Source organism: Ursus maritimus, unplaced genomic scaffold (assembly GCF_017311325.1).
Source record: "Ursus maritimus isolate PB19 unplaced genomic scaffold, ASM1731132v1 scaffold_20, whole genome shotgun sequence".
Lineage (NCBI taxonomy): Eukaryota > Metazoa > Chordata > Mammalia > Carnivora > Ursidae > Ursus > Ursus maritimus.
Window position 1 is genome coordinate 45,087,621 of NW_024424453.1, and position 14,471 is coordinate 45,102,091.

At 45.1% G+C, this 14,471-nt stretch overlaps 1 protein-coding gene across 1 annotated transcript in view; it reads left to right on the forward strand.

Moving 5' to 3' along the window:
- TGFBR2 (transforming growth factor beta receptor 2) overlaps positions 1 to 14,471 on the forward strand; it is a 90,912-nt gene that overhangs the window by 70,771 nt on the left and 5,670 nt on the right. Inside the window, exon 5 of the mRNA XM_040636893.1 lies at positions 1,246 to 1,387. Within this exon, the coding sequence (XP_040492827.1) occupies positions 1,246 to 1,387 (142 nt within the window). The remainder of the gene's footprint in view (positions 1 to 1,245; positions 1,388 to 14,471) is intronic.

Sequence of the window (14,471 nt, forward strand, 5' to 3'; positions counted from 1 at the left end):
TCTAGCACAATGCCTTGAACAGTGAACGTGACCAATAAATATTTGAGTGAGTTGACAGACTGGGTGAATATACAATTCTGCAGTTCCATTGAAGCATCTCACAGATGAAAATAGGAATCTGTTTGGATAAGGAGCTATTGGAAGGTCACTAGAAATTACCAAGCCATCCTTTATGAATGATGGCGGCCCATGTTTTCACGCACTGGGAGCTTGATGCGGATTACAGTAGAATCTGGAAAGCACCATTGTTACCTCTAAGCAGGTGGGGATATGTGCTTCTGAAGCATTTGGTTACTGCTCGATCTGGCCTCTTGGGTCAGGTCCAAGAGGTCCTGCGCAGCCAATGTTCAGATAAACATATTGAGTGAAATATGGACAGATTAATATGGCAGGGAAATGAGTCAGGCACTGACCTATTGAGAAGAAAATTTTCTTCTGACACGTACCATTAAGAAACATTCCTTGGGACAGTAATATCAATTCACCTGACCTTCCTTAGCTTCTTGAAAAGGTAGGACTCCACTGTTATTTAATGAAGCTATACATGCTACAGGATCAAACATTTAGAAAGAAATAACTTTCTTCTTTTTCCTATGTATACCAGTGTTTTCACGTTTTCCGTCATTGTCCAAACAAAACTACATAGCATACCCATCGAAATTGTAAAATGATCTGGATTTGGGCTTCTACTGTAGAAATACTTTCATGCAGTTTAGTTTACTAGAGATTTTATGATATGATACTACATTCTTGGCACACTAGAATGTACCATGGAGTAAACAAAGGAGACTGAGACAGTCCTTAAGTGACCGAATCTAATGGCCATGATTCTTATTTTCCTCCATAAATCTTGGTGTTTTGGGAATGAGAAAATAGTTAATTTGCGAAAGCAAAAATAAAGATCTGTGGTATCACAGATGTTGTCTCCCCGGTTATCTGTGAGGATGCTATTGTCTAATACAAAGGCATATATCATGAAGCTAGATAAAGCAGCTCTGGGGTTTGGCATTTCCTTATTGGTATGCTTTGTTTATATTTTTAAAAGTGTTTTCAGGGAGAGAAAGCCTATTTTTAAAAATAATTTCATAATCTGTACCTTTCTTGGCCAGTCTCGTGATTTAAAAGAGCACTGTGCTTTCCAGAGATCATCTGCATGTGTAGGGGACAAACAGCCGCGATATTTTTATAAAATAAAGATGCCACTGGGAATGACACGATGGGCCTCAATGTCTATTATTGCTTTAGGTGGGAACCGCAAGATACATGGCTCCAGAAGTCCTAGAGTCCAGGATGAATCTGGAGAACGTTGAATCCTTTAAGCAGACGGATGTCTACTCCATGGCTCTGGTACTCTGGGAAATGACATCTCGCTGCAATGCGGTGGGAGGTACGTATGGACCACCATCATGGTACAGGAGGTGACGCGCCTTCAAAATGATGTCATGTTGCTTGCCTCAGGCATGATTCCAGGGGTACAACAGAGTTAACCCCACAGTGAGAGCTAGTTGAGATCTGTTAGTACACAGCCATTCCAGAATGACTGGGAATCATGCTTAAAAAGCCTAGATTTTTAAACTGAAAGCCATGTTTGGAGCATAGAGCTTTTGATCCCCCTTTTAGAAGTATAATTACTTTTCTCTTGACACATCTCGCCACTGATATTTAAATATCTGGCAAAAGATGAACACTGATACAATTTATAAGAATTTGTTGTACTTATCAAATGGAAAATATTACTTAGGAAAATATCTGATTTTGTTTGGTTTTCTATTTTAAGGTTTTTAAACCTTAAGAACTATAAGGTCCAGGTGCTGGATTTGGCTCAAAATTTATTTTCATGGAAATGACTTTCCTTTGTTGGGCAAAACAAGTAGAATGATTTGATATATTTGTCTAGCTTTATAAAAATCTAGTAGAGAGGTTATTAAGGAATGCCATGGTAGTCTTCAGGGACGTAGGTGGGATGCCATTGTTTTAGACAGCGTTGTCCCCTGGTCTCCGTGGACATGAGAATGGCCCGGGTCTACATTTTTGCCCTTTTTTCATTCTTCTCAGTAGTTTCCATGACGGTCTTTGCTCTCACCTTAGAAATTTATGCATCTCAGCTTGGTCCTGGCTGGCTGTTAAGTCAAGCCAAGCCAACTCCAGTTTTATTTTTAACTCTTTGTTTTGTAATATTTTTAGACTTACAGAACAGTGACAAAAATAGTATAGGGAGTTCCCATATAGTCTTCACGCAGCTTCCCCTCCCGTGAACACTTTACCTAAACCACAGCACAGCTATTGAAGACAGGCCATTCACATTGGCACGATACTCTTCCTTAGTCCATACAAGTTATTCATGTGTCCAAGTTCCCACTAATGTCCTTTTCTGGAGCAGATGCCAGCCCAGGATCCTATATTCCAGTAAACGTCCATGCCTCCTTAGTCTCCTTCACCTTGTGACAGTTCCTCAGTCTGTCTTTCATGACCTTGACACTCAGGAAGCAGTTAGACAAGGTATTTCATAGACGGTCTCTCACTTTGGGTTTCTCTGATGTTTTCTCATGGTTGGATTGAGATTGTGCATTTGGGGCAAGAAGAGCACAGCACTGATGCTGTGCTCTCCTCGGCAGCTCGTGGAGGGGGCACAAGATGTCAGGGTGCCTGTTCAGCTTGTTCCCTGGGTTGGGGTGGTATCTACCAGGTTTCTCCCCTGTGAAGATGCTATTTTTTTCCATTTGTAATTAAAACATATCTTAGAAGAAGGTACCTTGACCTGTTTCTAAAGATACTAAACACCTGTTTCGTCAGGATATTAGGCTGGTTTCTTATCATAACTTTCCCTGCTGATTTTAGGATCCGTCCGTCACCCTTGTTGGCAGCAATTATCATTGTAATGTTTGCCTGTCAGTGATTTGCTATTTTCTTATCCTTTCTACATGTATTAGTAGGTCTTCTGCTGTAAGGGAGAGCTGTCTTTTCTCTCACCACCCCCGCTATTTATTTTCTTTATGCATTTATATCAGTATGGAGCTGCGAATATTTATTTTATTCTATGGGTATCCAATATCATCAATATTTATTTTGTTGCTCAGATCGCCGCAGCTTCGGTCACTGGACCACACCACCCATGGGTAAAACATGGTGGATCAGCTTGGCACCACGCTGGCTCTGAGTCTTCATCCTGTTTAGAACTTAGAGCTTCCTTAGCGGACTCCCCAGGATGGGTCCAGGTCACTCCTTTCCACTGGAAACCTTACTGTCCCACCACCTATTTGCTGGGGTTCCTACATGGGGATGGCACTTCCTATCTGACTGTCTTACCTGAGTTTCTTCCCCGCCAGCACTTCCAAAACTAACTTGACTTTTCCTTGCACAGTGAAATTTGTTTAACCAAGTTTCAGCCACCGAGAATAATTTTCTGCTTGAAAGCTTTGACAGTCCCAAGATGAATCCTTAGACTGGTATGAGTTGTGTAAGAGACGATGCTGTTGTCACTGTCGGAATAAATTTACCCAGATTTCGGTATCTTTTCTATCCTTTCAAACCCGTTATTCTATAAACATGAGCTGGAGATTGTGGGTCTGTCTTTCCCTCTGTCAGCGCAGCCAGCTTATTAAGGCCCTATGTGAGCTCCCTGCTTTCATTGTTATCAATGACTGAAGCCCTTTCCTGTTGATATTTGCTGAGTGTGGAAGAATTCGGGCTAATGGGGAAGAACTGAGTTCACCAACTTTTACAAGGTCTAAAAACAGATACAGTATAAACAAGTTTTCCCAAGGAAGGAACAGGATCTCATTTGCTCAGCTAGTCTCAAAAAACCTTTCATAACCTTTAGGATAAGAACAGACGGCTTTGGGGGAACCGGAAAGAGGCCATCCCGGTTCTCATTTTGTTTGATCTTAAGCCCACAGTCCTGTTTCTCCCATCTCCGCTCAGGCTGCAGAAACCCAAGTTATTTATCTGTGCTCATTTTGGTCCCACTGCAAGCCCTTCAGCTGATTTAGTGCGTGAACTCACGTATTAAGCTCTTTCGTTAACCTGCTTTGGAAAGCATTGTTTTTTGGTTTAGGGATTTTTGGATTGTTTTTCTGTTTTGTTTTTTGTGGTTTTTTGAGGGGGAATCTATCTTAAAGACATTAAAGACAGATTCTTAGCCTAGTCTTCATTTCAGAGACTTTTCTTCTATATTTCAGGAGTCCCGTGGAAACAATATCAAGCCTGCAGATAAATGCTTTCCCTCCCCGCTGTTGTAGACACACGGCTAGAAGGTCAGGTTTTGCCCTCAGGAAGTTCGTCACCTACTGATGAGACAGACTTTTTTCTTTTTCTTTACCTTTTAAAAATGTACACATGCAGACACATTTCTTACCTTAAAAATAAAATGGATAAGAATTCCCTCCAGTTGACGTTAGGCTTTAATTTTGAAGATCTAAAACAGAGGACAGGATATAAAAAGGCTTTCTCCTTAGGCTTAAACCTTCTTTTCTGCAACCTGAAATATAACGTACAGAATTACTATTTTTCATTGACAGCCTTGTTTCAAAAAAGGAGATGATGGAATATGAAGCTTCACCTAGTCTGATGCTTGTAGATTGAGATTTATATTTTGCAACGTAGGTCAATTAATACTCCTTCGGGTTTTATTCTGGGAAGCAAAATACCGCACTGAATGCAGCAGAAGACTAAGCATCAGGGGACAGTCTTGCAGGGAATGAGAAACCCCAGCTTTCCTGCCTTTAAGTGACTCTATTCTGTTCTTGTGGTTGAGCCCAGACTCGTCACGTGGATGCTAAACCTGACCCCCGCTCGCCCTTCTGGGCTCGTCTCCGCAGGCACTAATGTTCGACGCTGCAGGTCTTCTATGAATGTCTTTTAGGTCTCGACACTAGGCTGTGTCTCATGCCATTAACTGGGACTGGACTAGACTTTTGAACAGGCAAGTGCAATTCAGTTGTGACCAGTAGGGCAGGAAGGTAAGGCAGGGGCGTGTGGCATTGCAGGCCCACGTCAGCTGAGGAGAGCGAGGCGGTAGGGTCAGGCACGGGGGGTTAGGTCAGCGCTGGAAGGAAGGGGAAGACTCGGGAGTGTCCTCGTGCGTTACTTCTTGATCAGCCTGTCCTCTGGGCGGAGTGGCTCAAGGGGAACAGAGAAAGATAGAGCGCTACACTGGAGAAGTCGCTCTTAGCAGATGAGAAAATGCGAACAGAGGACCACAGCGCTCTTCTGAAGCCAACTGGTACAGCGCCATTCGCTCCCAGGAGCTCAAGAGATGGGCTGTCATAAGTGAAGAGGGTGGTCGAAAAGGAAAGGCTTCCCAGTGGACGCAGGTGTGATAATGAAGAGAGCCACGACGGAGGAGTAGCCCCCTTGACCACACGCTTGCTTCATGGGCCCGCTCCTCCAGTCTACCAAGGACCCTGAAGTAAGCACTGTTATTAGCCATATTTTACAGATGGGAGAACTAAGGTGTCAGGAGGTGGGTGAGCTGTGAGGCCAGGAATCAGAGCCCAGCTGTCTGACTCCAGCCCACTGACCCGAACGTTCCTAGGACACTGCCGGCCTGACCGGTGAAGGACATCTTAAGTAAAGAACAGCTTCCATCACTGTTATTATCATTATGATTAAGCAGCCGGTGCTACTTTGTGCATCTTGGCCTTTAATTCGATGCCTTTCCGGAAGTAGCTGGCAAGACAGTCACACGCTTGAGGAATGTTCGATGACGGCCTCACTCGTGAAAGTCTCCAGGGATTGACATGGCTGTCTCCCCTGGGTGCATCTCTGTTAGCCGAATGCCAAAGCTGTTCATTTCTGAGCATGTTACAGGCTCAGCGCCTTAAAGTCTGGTATAACTTTCTTACCCTTTTCTCTGAAGATCTATTTATTCATTCATTCCTCCCCTCAACAAATATTTATTGAGTACCAATTACATGGCAGGCATACTCAAAATGCTAGGGGCACAGCAGTGAAAAAATTAAAACAAACAAACAAAAAACCAGTCTCTGTCCTCAAGAGACAAGGAGTCTCTGAAGAGCTAATATTCTAGAAAGAAAGGTAGTGAACTAACAGATACGTGATACACCACTGGGGGTGGGAGGAGGCGCATATGATGAGTTTAGAAAGAAAAATAAAGAGTTAGGGACAGATTATGACAGAGGGCATTATTTCAGACACTTGGATCATCGGAAAGAACATGAAGGTCCAGAAAACAGGTCTCTCAGAGCTGTTCGAAGAAGGAGGTGATTAGTCTGTTGCTGTCTTGTAAAGAAGGAGGAAAGGCATGCAGTCGTCACTCAGCAAGGACAGACGCAGAGACTGGCTCTGTCTGACAAAGAAATCTCTGTCCGGCTTTCGGTTTGTTTCTTGTTCAGGCGAGTGTTTGTGGTGTGTGGGAGGCGGAGGAAGGCGGGGACCCTTTGAGGGCCCCCTTTGGCGAGCACAGCAGGCCCAATAGTCACATCCTCCCCAGCCAAACCCCAGCCAACCCAGGCCCACAAGCAAACCGACTTCCAAATCCCTGGCCATTTAGGCCTTTGACTAGAAGCTGACACACAGCCGCCAGCCGAGCAAGCGTTTAGCAAGACGAGAAGCATCGTCCCTGAGCGCCGACAGCTTGCCCCGGCCTGGTACAGCAGACAGAAGTGCGCACGAATCAAAAAGGAAGGAAAGAGAGACCAAAACAACAACAGCCACAACAACAACAGCAAAGAGGGGAGGGGGGAGAGGGGCAGAAGAGAGACAGGATAGAAGCGCTTCGTTTTCCTGGGCTTCGGGGAGGAAAATCGGGAAGCAGATCTAAAACTTCGGGGAGCCCCGTCAGCAGCAGTGCTGCCCTCTTCAGTTGGCACTGCGTCGAAACAACAGCTGCCTTCCAGATGCTGCCTTCCGGAGACAGCACTGCGTCCCAGAGCCTTGCCCTCTGCGCGTGCGGAGCTGGGGGGGCGGGGGGAGAGCAAGCTCGGCTTCCCTTCAGAGCCTTCAACAGAAATTAAAAGAAGCTGCAAGGGTCTGGGAGGGCAGGCTGGCTGCCGTCACGGAAAGACTTTGGGGAAAGACTGCGGAAGGGGGGTTGGAAAGGACGAGCGAGTTGTTCCCAGTAAAGAAATGTCTTAGAAGAGAGGTTATTTGAGGCAGTCGGGGAGATCGGGAGGTGCTGGGCCTTGGTGCGCCTGGCCCGGGGAAGGCAGCCGGAGGGGGGGCAGAGACTGGGTTTGATTGAATAATTCTGTTGTGTGAGCGTCTGTCTTGGGTTGGGGGCCTCAGAGCCTGGAACAAGCATTGAGCCTAAGTGGTGTATTTGGGAAGTGATCTCAGGAAATGCCAGTAAGGGAACCGGGAAGTGAGTCAGGAAAGGGAAGGAGGCCAAGAAATGGCGTGTTATCAAGCAGGGCACCACTGCGGACAGCTGGAGCACGGTCCTGCCGGGGACCCCCGGGTGCAGAGTCAAACACACACCTCGGCATCACATCACCTGACTCACGAGGAAGCTGGGGGCTTACCTTCCAATCCCCATCCATCCTGGGTGGAAGGTAGCTCCCGGTTTAGTTTGGGAAGGGGGACACAAGCTGCCCAGCCTATTCCGCATGGCGTGGGGCCAGCAGGCATGGAAAGTTGTGTGGCCAGCTGTCTTCTAGGAGTAGACTGAGCAATGGTGGGGGAGCCTTCTCACCCCTCAATTTGCTTGCTCTAGAGTACTCCATAGAAGGGAGGCATTTGATCAAATGCACAAAGAGGACTCTAGAAAACTCTAGAAAACCATGCATGAACTCCATTGCCAACCCTGCCCTGATCTGGCGCTTGTGACCTAAGTTGTGACAGGCTCATTTTTCCCCACCCCCACCATCCCACTTGTTTCCCTAAACTCAAAATGGACGAATGTTTGGGTTTAATGTCGGTAAATAATAGTAGTTAAGGAGAGGGCTGCTCTTTGTAATCAGTGGGTTTTTGCATAACTCGTTTAGAAATTACAAACCATCACCATTCGATAGGTTCCGTAAGCTTCCCCTTCTCAGAGTCATGCAGCGCGGAGGGGCTGGCCAAGGCAGGGAGGAACACATTTGTCACATCTGTGACAGGCGTGTTCCCACCTGGGGCTGCCCCAGCTGGGCCTGTTCTGGTTGGGGGAGAAAGAGCTCACTGAAATGCTTGAGGAGAGAGGAGAAAGCATGTAGGCTTCCTAAAAAGGCAAAACCATCTTCAGAGTAACGGTAATTTAGCATGCGATTCTGAGTGTTCTTCCCGGAATCCAGGGCACTCTCTGGCCTCTCTTTTCTCAACTGTGAAATGAAGTGTTGGATCACGTCTTTCGAGACTCTTCTTCAACATTCTCTGTCTGACTCACTTGAAAGGCTTAAACTATGCTTAATAACTTGTATTCAGTTCCTCTGTCAAGACGCAACTCCTATTCCCTGCAAAACATTTACAGCAATGCTGCTCCACACGTGGTCTGTGGAAGGTGCTGGTCCTAGGGTGGGTTGTTCCAGATCTGTGATACGATGAGGACAGAGCGGCTGTTTTGTGACTTTAATAGCAATTCGGTGTTGCCCACGACACCCGAGTAGCATTCATTTCTCTTGTGATTTGTTTCTGCAGTGTTTTACTAAAGCTTCAGTCCCCTGTGAACTGGGGGGCAAAACACCTCATCTTTTATAAAAATATAGATTGAGAAGTGCTCATCATAAACAGTAAGGGGAAAATTTAAGTCACCTTTAATCCCAGCATTCAGCCGAAGCCACTTTTGTGCAACTAGGGATGAGGAGTAGGGAGAAAGATTTGCTTTTGCTGTATCCATTTGTTTAGTAATTTGGGGGTTTTAATCACATGCATTTTCTTTTTTTCTTTTTTTTTTTAAGATTTTATTTATTTATTTGAGAGAGAGAGACAGAGATAGAGAGAGATACCACAAGCCAGGAAGAGAGGGAGAAACAGCCTCCCTGCTGAGCAGGGAGCCCAATTTGGGACTTGATCCCAGGACCCTGGTTCGCTTAACCGAGTGAGCCACCCAGGCACTCCTCACGTGCGTTTTCTAAAATAAAAATACTTTAAGCACCAATGTAAAAAATAAGTAGATAAGGATAAAAGATAAATAGGGATAAAAGATATGTAATTTGGACCTAGCAGTTTTACCAGAGTGGATTTTGAAGTGTCTCAGCTTCTAGATGCCTGAAACCATGGGAGAAAGTTGGAGCTAAAACCAGCCCCGGGGTTGGCCAGTCACTACCTCTGCTCGATTCCCCAGGACCATCCGGGTGTCAGTGCTTGATATCCCGTCCCAGGGAGGACCACCGGGGCCCACCTGGCTGGCAGAGACCTCCTGCCCTCAACCACCTGCCCGGAGTTAAGGCCTCAACCCGGGCGTCTGTGGCCACCTCATTCTTTTTTTTTTTTTTTTTAATGATTTTTTATTATATTATGTTAGTCACCATACAGTACATCCCCGGTTTCCGATGTAAGGCTCGATGATTCATTAGTTGTGTATAACACCCAGTGCACCATGCAATACGTGCCCTCCTTACTACCCATCACCGGTCTATCCCATTCCCCCACCCTCCTCCCCTCTGAAGTCCTCAGTTTGTTTCTCATAGTCCATAGTCTCTCATGTTTCATTCCCCCTTCTGATTACCCCCCCTTTCTTTATCCCTTTCTTCCCCTACCGATCATCCTAGTTCTTATGTTCCATAGATGAGAGAAATCATATGATAGTTGTCTTTCTCTGCTTGACTTATTTCACTTAGCATTATCTCCTCCAGTGCTGTCCATGTTGTAGCAAATGTTGAGAACTCGTTCTTTCTGATTGCTGAGTAATATTCCATTGTATATATGGCCACCTCATTCTGCTCAGGCAAAGCAAATGTGCTCAGTATCCCGAGGGCCTCCAGGAGGAAACAGCCTCCAGCATAATGTCTGTCAGCAGTTGTCCTCTGCATTCTGGTGGAGGCCTGAGAGTGGCATTGCCTTAACAGCCACAAAAGGAAAAAAAAAAAAAAAAAAAAAAAAGTACTGCCTGACAGTGGTTTTCCTGACGGCCACCATCAGATATTAAAGCTCATGACTGAGAGGCGCTCCCAAACATGGGTCATCTTTACATTCTAGGGCATGACTAAAAAAATAGGTGGGGGTCGTATGTTTAAACTGAGGGCGAAGAGCAAAGAAAGAAGAATTTAAAAAATCCGCAATAAGACAAAAAAAGCCCACTTAGCTATGTTGGAAAACATATATTATATAAATATGACATCCACTGGGAGTTGAAGAAAGGTCAGCTTAAAACATGCATACACTTTTTTTTTTTTTTAATTTTTATATTTTTCTAGAGAGACAGCACAGGGGAGGGAGGGACCGAGGGAGAGAGAGAATCTTAAGCAGGCTCTATGCCCGGCACAGAGCCCAGGATGGGGCTCGATCTCAGGCCCCTGAGATCGTGACCTGAGCTGAAATCAAGAGTCAAACGCTTAACCAACTTGAACTACCCAGGTGCCCCACTTATTTTCTTTTAAACATGCATGCTTGTTAAATCTCATCTGGGTTCCTCACCTGAAAGACTACTTCAGTGTTAAGGGATTGGGGTGTGCCCGTTTGGGTCACATTAGGGTCGCCCAGACTTGTCTAATTTAACCTTAGAAGGAGACTCATAGATTCACACTCTCCCAGCTCGACTCAGGGCCAGCCGCTTTCAGCCTGTCCTTGACCTCCCATCCCTATGAAATCTCCCACAAGTCACAGACAGGAAGCAGGCCTCATACCCCTCAGGGATACTAGAGAATCTCACAACTTTCCAAGGTTTTAGGGAAAGTAGGAACTAACCCAGTTAAAATTTTATTTGCTCTGGGAAAGGACTATCGCCTTTGTCGTCCTTTCCAAAGGAGCATTCATTACTTTTCCTTTACGCAGAAAAACAAACCCGTGCGTGATGCCCTATGCCGTCCTCTCTGAGCTTTTCCTCATTCCCCATGGAAACCTGCTTTGGTCCCCACAGAACTTACAAAATTAGACACTGTGGTTTCTGTGACTTTGAAGATTAGGACTGGGAATGAAATAAATTGGTCCTGGGTTATAACCTCAACTATGGAGATTTTTTTCTTTGTTGTGTAGGAATCTCAGCCATGAGATCAACACCTGGGATTGATTCTGATCCCGCCATTTTCCTTCCCTGACGGTGGTCATCCCCTGCCCCTTTCTGAGCACTGGGCTATGGGAATTGTTGATGGGTTAGTACATCCCATTTCTCAAGAAGAGGCCGTATTAAGGATTCCTCAGAGTGGCTTTGCAACTAGGGTCAGATAGGGCCACTTAGCTGAGAGATTGACCTAAAGAGAAAGCACTTCCTTGGCGGCTGTCTTAGGCCAACTTTACTAGAAGTAGTCTGACACAATGTGCAATGGTTTATTGAGGATAAGGTCACAGGAGAAGACAGTAAGCGAAGCAGGAAGGGGAGGAGCTCAGCAAAGCTGCAGTTTCAAGAGAGTTCTAGCCTTGGCCTGATCTCATGGGGAACTCTACAGGGTGAATTGCACCACAGTCAACTCCCTGCAGAGGCAATTTATCATGGGCTGCAGGCTGCCTCTCAGGTGAAGCTTTCTGGAAATCTCCAGGCCAGGCAGCTCTCATCAGCCAAGGGAAGTCCTCCAGAGAAGGGCAGTTGGGGTCTGGCTTGGTAAAGGGATCTGGGCAGGGAGCCAGTGACACCAGCCACGGCAGCCAAAACCAATGGAAATGGAGACTCTGTGGACTGATAGGATCTAAGGAGCACATTATATCATATACAAATCGTAACCCATTAAATTGTATTAGAATATACATACCTCAAGTCATGGTGCTCAGAATGCATCATATTGTTCGATTAGATTAGATTACAGGATAAGCCTGGAGGGGAACAAGGAGGTCATCCAATTCAGCCCCTTCCATTGGTAGAAGAGAAGAGCTAGGTCAGAGTAAACTGTACTGAGAACCAGCTCCGATTGTCAGTCCTCTGCTTTAGTTTGAATTCAACACAACTCCTATTTAGTGAATGCCTTGCTATGTATATGGCACAATTTTAAACACTGAGCAGAGCATTGGAAGACACTAGACTCAGCATCTGCCTCAGACCTTAGGAATGTATAGTCTATAGAAGATAAGGGAATGGAAGAAAGAAATAAGACTATTATGCTGATTAAAGTTCAGATCTCACCCCTAGAACAGTAAGGGTTAAGTGTTACGGCACTCGAGGGCAAAAGCGGACACACAGGAGGATGGTTTTTGCTTGTCTCAATGTGATGGGAGGCCTTCATCACAAATCTCCTGAAAAAGACAATATCCGGGCCACTCTTCTGTTTGGAGGGTGCGGTAGCACAGAAGATGAAAATGCAAGTGGGGTTCTGGGAAAGGAGAGAAAACAAATAAACCAATAAGAATAGGCCATCTGTTTTCAAAATGTACCCTGAAAGCTTCTTCAGTTCTTAGCCTGGAAGGACAAATTATCGAAAGTTTTACTCATTGAACAAGATTATTTAGCTAAAGGCCAAAGGCCCTACTCTCTGTGAAGAAGAATGTTGGATCTAGCCCGTCGTCCCTTCCCAGCGCAGACATGGTTTAATACAGGAGTGTTTTCTATCTTTTAGGTGGTCCTGTGCCGTAGTGACATGTATGTTAATCCACCCACTTAAATTAGTGTCTTGTTTTAGTATTCACCTAGAGTTTAAGCATTGCCACTTTGGACCCGATCGAAGACTCATTCACACCTGCGTTCATTCCTCAACAAAGAATGTATTGAGAGCCTCTTGTATAGGAGGTCCTGTCGGGATGCTAGGGATACAAGAATGACAAAAGGGAGTCAGAACCTGCCCTCAGATGTTCGCAGTCTTGTTAGATGAGACAAATAAACATGTGATTATATCAAAATACGACACAGACTAAAATAGAGCTCTGCCCGGGACACCCAGCCGGGAACGGCTGGGGGATATTCAAGGAAGTTTCTGTAAAGAGATTGACCTTAGTTGAAACCCGAAGTCCTAAGGAAGGGGCATATCATCCTCTCTTCTCTTCTTTGCCCCACGTTACCTCTATATCTGTGGCCAACTGCTTTGCTGAATACCCTCCCCTCCTTTCTCCAGTTCTCAAAATCCACCCATCATTCAAGGCCTAATCTAAACATCATCTTTCGTTATCCTTTCCCTGACTTCTTTTTCTTAAATCTTACTGCATTTACTGCTACCACACAGTTTCACACTTACTTGCCCTACGTGTGCTAATTTTATTGCCCTTTCACCCATCCCCCACCCCCACTCCACCCCCACCAGAATGTAGTCACTAAAGGAAAATTACCTTTTTAAATTTTGCTTGTTGATGTGTTGTTAATCTCTCTCCTCCGTGATCCCAGTAAACAGCATTGTTCAACACTTATGCCATCATTGCTATGGTAAAGAGCCTTTATAGACCTCGTTTTCTTTGCCTTTCTTTTTTTTTAAGTAGGCTCCACACCCATCATGGGGCTTGAACTCACAACCCTGAGATCAAGAGTCACATGCTCTACCAACTGAGCCAGCCAGCCACCCCGACATTTTTTTTTTTTCTTAATCAGTACTCCACATCAATTTTTTTCCTTCGTGGAAAAATATACACAATCTAAAACTCACCCTTTCAGCCATTTTTAAGTGTAGAATTCACTAGCATTAAGTATATTCACAGTGTTGTGCAATCATCACCATTATCTATTTCCAGAACTTTCTCATCCCCCTATAATTGAAACTCTGTACCCATTAAACAACAACCCTCCATCTCTTCATCCCCCAGTCCCTGGCAACCACTATTCTACTTCCTGTCTCTATGGATTAGTCAATTTTAGGTACCTCATAAATGCAATCATGCAGTATTTGTCCTCTCGTGACTGCCTTATTTCACTTAACATAACATTCTTAAGGTTTATCCATGTTGTAACATGTCAAAATTTCATTCCTTTTGAGGCTGGGTATCCCCATGAAGTTTACCACCACATATTAAAGCTGCTTATGTACTGGGGACCTCTGTAGGGCTACCAACCATTGTAATACATAAGATTTTTCTGTCTCCCAAGAACCAGTTTTGCCCCCTTGGGCCAACATCACCCCACTGACAATGCCTGCATTAAAATGTAACCTCAGGGGGCGCCTGAGTGACTCAGTCGGTTGAACATCTGAGTCTTGATTTCGGCTCAGGTCGTGATCTCAGGGTCGTGGGATGGAGCGCCGGGCGGGCTCTGAGCTCAGCGCGGAGTCTGCTTGTCCCTCTCCTTCTGCTCCTCTCCCCACTCGTGCTCTTTCTTTCTCTATCTCTAAAATAATTAATCAATTAAAAAAATAAATAAAATGTAAGCTCAGTGACCTTGTGGGTCTTGTTCTTCATCTCCAGCTGTTAGCACAGGACCTAGCACATAGCAAGCCCTCAGTGATTATCTGTTGAATATTTCTCAAGCTCTTCCCACAACCACTCCTTCCTTCTTATTTTAATCCACTATTCTTTAAAATTGCTCTCGGAGT